The 5,534-nt window shown below is 45.8% G+C and overlaps 1 protein-coding gene across 1 annotated transcript; it reads left to right on the top strand.

Moving 5' to 3' along the window:
- Positions 1 to 1,069: 1,069 nt before the first annotated feature.
- Positions 1,070 to 4,611, top strand: LOC124659285 (F-box protein At2g32560-like). Its single transcript, XM_047197206.1, has 5 exons — positions 1,070 to 2,398; positions 2,712 to 2,791; positions 2,943 to 3,121; positions 3,280 to 3,354; positions 4,081 to 4,611. The coding sequence occupies exons 1-5, from the start codon at positions 1,706 to 1,708 to the stop codon at positions 4,266 to 4,268; spliced, it is 1,215 nt and encodes a 404-aa protein (XP_047053162.1). The 5' UTR covers positions 1,070 to 1,705; the 3' UTR covers positions 4,269 to 4,611.
- Positions 4,612 to 5,534: the final 923 nt, after the last annotated feature.

Raw genomic sequence — 5,534 nt, 5'->3', positions numbered from 1 at the left:
ATGCATTGTAAAATAAGTAGCATGCACTAATATTATGTGCATGATACTGCTATATGATACTATTCATTGTGACTAATTTTAGTATTCTGATAGCGTAGTACATACTAGGTACTTCCTCCGATCCAACCAATAAAGATATTTTTTTGTTAAAGTCAAGCGCTTTGACTAAACTTATAGAAAAATCTACTAACTACGATATTATGTAGATATGATATAAAAATACATTTCATGATGTATTTAACTATATTGATTATGTATTTTGCATGTTACTAACTTTTAGTAAAAATTTGGTTAAAATTTTCATGTTTTGAATTTTTAAAAATAATGTAGACCTTATTCATTGGAGCTGAGCTAGTACACGACGCTAGCATTCTCTCCATTCTGAAATAAGTGTCACAATATTTTCTAGATACAGATGTATCTGCATATTGAAATGCATCTAGATTGGTTCCTACCGAGACAAAACTGGGACATTTATTTTGATTGAAATGAAGGTAGTGCCATGCAAGATTACAATGTCATTTTCTCTCGTTTTGCTACATTTCAAATATGGCAACTCTGTCGCGGTCGCTGCCTCCGCCACTAGCAGCAGCGCTATCTGCTTCCCGGCAAAACTTAAGGTCGAGATTGTTCACAAATTGGAAGCACACATGACACATGAAGGAATGCGCGCACTGCACACACAATTTCTATCGACAATAATCCTGTGCTAAATTTGGCCACGAGTCCCCTCCGTCATCCTACCTCACCTCTCTTCCTCCCCGTGGAACATACAGAGATGAGACCACCACCAAACCGACGCATGGCTCCCAATAATTGGCGTCTCTCCTTCTCCTGCTACTCCAGCTAAATCCGCTGCGCCACAAAACCAGAGGTCTTGGAGGCCACGTTGGCTAGAAACAAGGAGAGATCACAAACAAGAAATCCACGCGCGCACGCCAGAAGCGAATTTCCATCCATATATACTCGTCTCCTACGCCGGCCATCCTTTCCTACTCCCTCCATTTCTCTCCTCCGCCTTAGCTTTCGTTTCTTGGAAGCGAGAGAAGGGGCGGGGAGGGAGAGGGAGAGGGGCGGCGGAGGGCGACGGTGAGGTGAGGTGAGAGGGGAAGCTGCCTGCGTGCACCGTGCCCCGGCCGGGCCCCGCCCACGCTGTCCTCCCTCCTCTTGCTCACTCACTCCCACCAAAGCTCTCCTCCTCTCACCAACTCTCTCTTATCTCCTTCCAAGATCCCTTTTCCATTCCCCCTTTCGTCTTTGCTAAGCTAGCTAGGACCATTCTTTGATCTTTCCCTGGCTCCAAATACCCCCGTTCCAGCTGCCTGCGGAGATCCGATTGTTCCCTCCTGCCCTGTCCTGCTTGCGACAGAGTGATTAAGCTCCAATTTGACTTGTTGATTCTTGGTTCCTGCGTCTCCCCTTCTTCCCCGGGCTTCGATTCCACCGAATCCCGCCCGCCTAATATTTTGTTTGTAAAGTGGGTTCCATCGCGTCACCCTCACGGTGTCTCCGATCGGCCGGAGAAAGCAGCTAGCCAAAAGGCAGGTTCTTGATGCGGTTGTGGTCGTAGCGGCGGCAGCAGCATCTCTCCTTTCTTTCTTTCTATCCACTGGGACTGCGTGGTGGCTCCTCCTCGTCTTGTTGTTTATCTGCGAGGAGCACTGGGCAACCGCAGTGCTCCGCGCGCATTTTCCGACTCTGATCGATGCTTGCCCTGGTCGCCACCTTCGTCTTCTCCTGCCTCCTCTTCTTGTCCAAGCCATGCGCCCGTGACATGAGATTGTTCCTCGCCTCCATCTGCCAAGAACTCGCGCTCTCGCTGCTCGGATTCTTGGCCGGCTACAGGCTGCTCGGAGGCGTCGCCTCCACGGCCACGGCCGCCGACGCCATGCCGCTCATGCAGTCCTTCAAGAGGAAGCGCCCAGCGGCCAAGATGGAGAGCGCCGAGGACACCGGTGAGCCCTCCGTGCTCGACCTCCCGGAGCTGGCAATCGACTGCATTCTCGCCAAGCTGCCGCCGGCAGAGCTGCGGAACATGGCCGCCGTCTGCCGTTCCATGCGGGACCGATGCCGGAGCGACCACTTCTGGGAGAGCCACATGTCCCGCAAGTGGGGCTCTGTCCTGGGCACCGCCGCCAGGGAAGAGTGGAGGTCGTATCTGTCCTCGTCGACCGCGCCCGGTGGCGGCGCCTCGTGCGGCTCTGCTGGCAGCGCCAAGCACCGGAGGTGGCTCGCCGCGCTGTCCTGCGTCTGCCCGGTCGTGTCCTGGATGCGGCCTAGGGCCGACGGCGGCGCCGGCAGGTTGGCGGGCCCTGTGCTCGATGATTCCGTCATGTCGTGGTATCTCCACATGGAGAGCGGCAAGTTTTGGTTCCCGGCACAAGTCTACAACCGAGAGGTACTCCACAGTTTCATGTCATTATTATTGCACGGCATGCAAATTAATGAATTATACTAGTAGTAGTTGCTCACCGGTGCTAATAATTAGACTGATTGGGCTGAATTATTACAAACAAGTTGTACTAAAATTTCATTAGAATTCACACCTTAATTTGGTTACATGTATTTGCTTCTCTGTCGTCTAATTGAGCTGGATATCCATGAGCTTTCCTGCTGGCTATACTTGTTCATCTTCTTTTGGGATCCTATCTTTTTTTAGTTTTCAGCTTTTATTGACGAAGCAATCCTGAAACTTTATGTTTGTTTTGCAGCATGGACATGTTGGGTTCATGATGTCATGCTATGATGCAGAGCTCAGCTATGATTTCCGCACAGACTCGTTCCGTGCAAGGTACTAATCTGTTTATGATTTTAGCCAGTGAAGCGTAAGGCTGTGGGCATGTTCTATGTTTTTGAGTCAAACAAACAGTGTGGCAGATTATTTTTGTAACTTGAAGTTGTCTATTTGATATGATTTGAAATTGGAAACATTGACGTTGCAGGTATCCACCACACGGGCGACGAACTGTCGTCGTGGAGGATGGTGTGCATTGGGACAGGATCAGGGCAGCTCCGGTGGAAACCCTTGCACATGATCTGCATGCCTCTGACAGCCTACATCAACTCCGGCCTGGCGATAACATTGAAATTCAGTGGAGAAGGAACAAGGAGTTCCCATATGGTATGTTCCCGGGCACCCAACAATACAACGCTAGGCAGTGCTGCAAGAACCATTAAACATTGCCCATAGGGGATATGCTAATCTTATCTGATAGAGATGAGGAGTATTCTACCAGTGGACAATGTGTTCATTCATGTGTTGCTATATATGTTTGGCAGGCTGGTGGTATGGAGTTGTTGGCCACTTGGAGTCATGCGATGGAAATGAACACTTTTGTCGGTGTCATCTTAGTGGTGAGAATAACTTTAATCCCAAAGACTAATTTATTTGACTTGACTAATAATTGCAACGTTAGTTGCATATGCATAGGCCTTTCAGAGTCATGACCCCATGAACATTCCAGCAAACCCAAAGAACATTATAATACAACATCATGGCCTTGAACTCATCTTGGTTATTCATTTATTAAAACCAAAGTGATAAGCCAAAAATGATGACTTCCTCCATATGTTTGACCTTGATTGTACATTAGAAAGATATGTTATCATACGTATTCCCATTAATTGAACCGTTTCTGCCCACTCATATTGTATCATGTTCAGATGTGATAACCTGATTAACATACTTCTGAAGATAGCAGACATTCATATTTCTATGCAAGTACTCCTTTCTATAATAAACCATACTTTTAGGTTATGCTTACTTTGATACCTTACATTGAATGGTTTTACTATATACTATGGGCACTTGTTCTCTGAATAAAAATAACCAAATACCACTAGATTCATGTAGAATGTCAAGGTCTTTGCAGCTACTATGACTGAGATTGCCACCCCTAATTCCTTTCTTTAGAAAAACATAATCTATGTGTGCGACTTTCAAAACTCGAATGTCAAAACACAGTTACTCTGTGTAACTAGACTCTGTTTTATTAACATCCTTCTCGAAACAGGTTTCGTCCTGCTTTATAAATAAAGCCACCCAATACTGTTTTTCTAACATACCTCAGTGTATTGCAGATACTGTTGTGCTGGAGTTCAACCAATACACACCTGGCTCAAGATGGAGGCAGTCTCTGGTCAACCGGAAGGACCACAGGGAAGAGGGCAACGAGGGCGTTGGATTCTACGGTGGAATAAGGAAACTCCACAAAAAGGATGAAATCTCCAAGTGGAAGCAGCTGTGGCCAACAGATATCCTGGAATAACACGCTATTTTGTCATTACGATGCATCAAGATGGTTAACTGATTGATACCTTCCATTGATTCAATCGACGCCGTCCCTCTGTTCAAGCTGTACACACGGATAGAACACGAGGTGACAGATCTGGTAGCTGGACACGGTTGTAAACTTACTGTCAGGCAAAATAAACGCAGACTGCTTCTTTATTTAGGGGACTGTAGGCCTGCAATAAAGCCTACATCATCCAGTGTATGTATGTAACCGCAGTCTGTGCCCTTTTTGCCTGCTGTCGTAGTTCTAGAGCAGAAAGATCAAATGTAAATTACAATTTAGTTCAGATTTACGACACATTTGTCGCAATTGTCTCCGTCGACTGTTGGATGTTCTCCACGCTGTGCAAACTAGGTTGCGGGGAGAGCTATCTATCTAAAGCAGTAGTACAGGTAAACTGAAGTTTTTCACCCAAGATCTGAAAGATATCAACAGCTTCCTGATGGCCTGAGAATAACATAGTCCAGCTGTCTCTTTTTTGCGAACTAGCTCTCTTTGAACCGCTTTGCTAAATTGCGGTTAACCGATAATTGCATTAGGTCTGAGGACGTGGGCATAGCCTAGTGGTTGGAGTCGCAGTGGCGCACCCCAACGACCAGAGTTTGAATCCTGTCAGGAACGAATTTCTGAAATTCTCACACCGAGATCCCGCTTCTACTATATCATTTAGTGTCTAGTTCCTCCTAACACTAATTCATTTTTTTTTTTGATAATTGCATTAGGTCTCGATCAAGTTTTATTTTCGGTTTTCTTGATGGGTCGCCCTCTTTCTATGTGGGCCTATGTGCGTTGTAGCTTGTAGCCTTTTTACTTACTTTCTATGTTGGGCTGCCGGAGCAAGAGATAAATTTTAAGGGCGAATCCTATTTATCAGCGATCGCCTAGCGGAGCGTAGGATCAGCTCCACATACCTCTAGTATGAAGGATAGGTATAAATTTCACGGCCCATTTAAGCATTTGCACATAGCGTACCGCTTCGTCGTATCGATAATTTATTTTGCACGTTGCTAATTCGTGAAAAAGCCTGGAAGCACGTCATTCTCCATCATTCTCGCCGCCATTCTCCGTTTCAGCTTTGTTTGCTTTATTTCACCGTGTCAGCAGTTTGTTCTATTTTTTCTTTCTTTTCTTCCTTTCAGTTTAGATTTCAAAATCCGAACAAAATTCTAAACGGAACAAAATTCAAAATCGAACAAATTTGAAACGGAACAATTTGAAAACAAAGAATTTTAAAATAGA

The sequence above is a fragment of the Lolium rigidum genome, chromosome 6, assembly GCF_022539505.1.
Source record: "Lolium rigidum isolate FL_2022 chromosome 6, APGP_CSIRO_Lrig_0.1, whole genome shotgun sequence".
In the NCBI taxonomy this organism is placed as follows: domain Eukaryota; kingdom Viridiplantae; phylum Streptophyta; class Magnoliopsida; order Poales; family Poaceae; genus Lolium; species Lolium rigidum.
The sequence above is the reverse complement of the archived record's forward strand: the minus strand, read 5'-3'. Positions and strand labels throughout refer to the sequence as shown.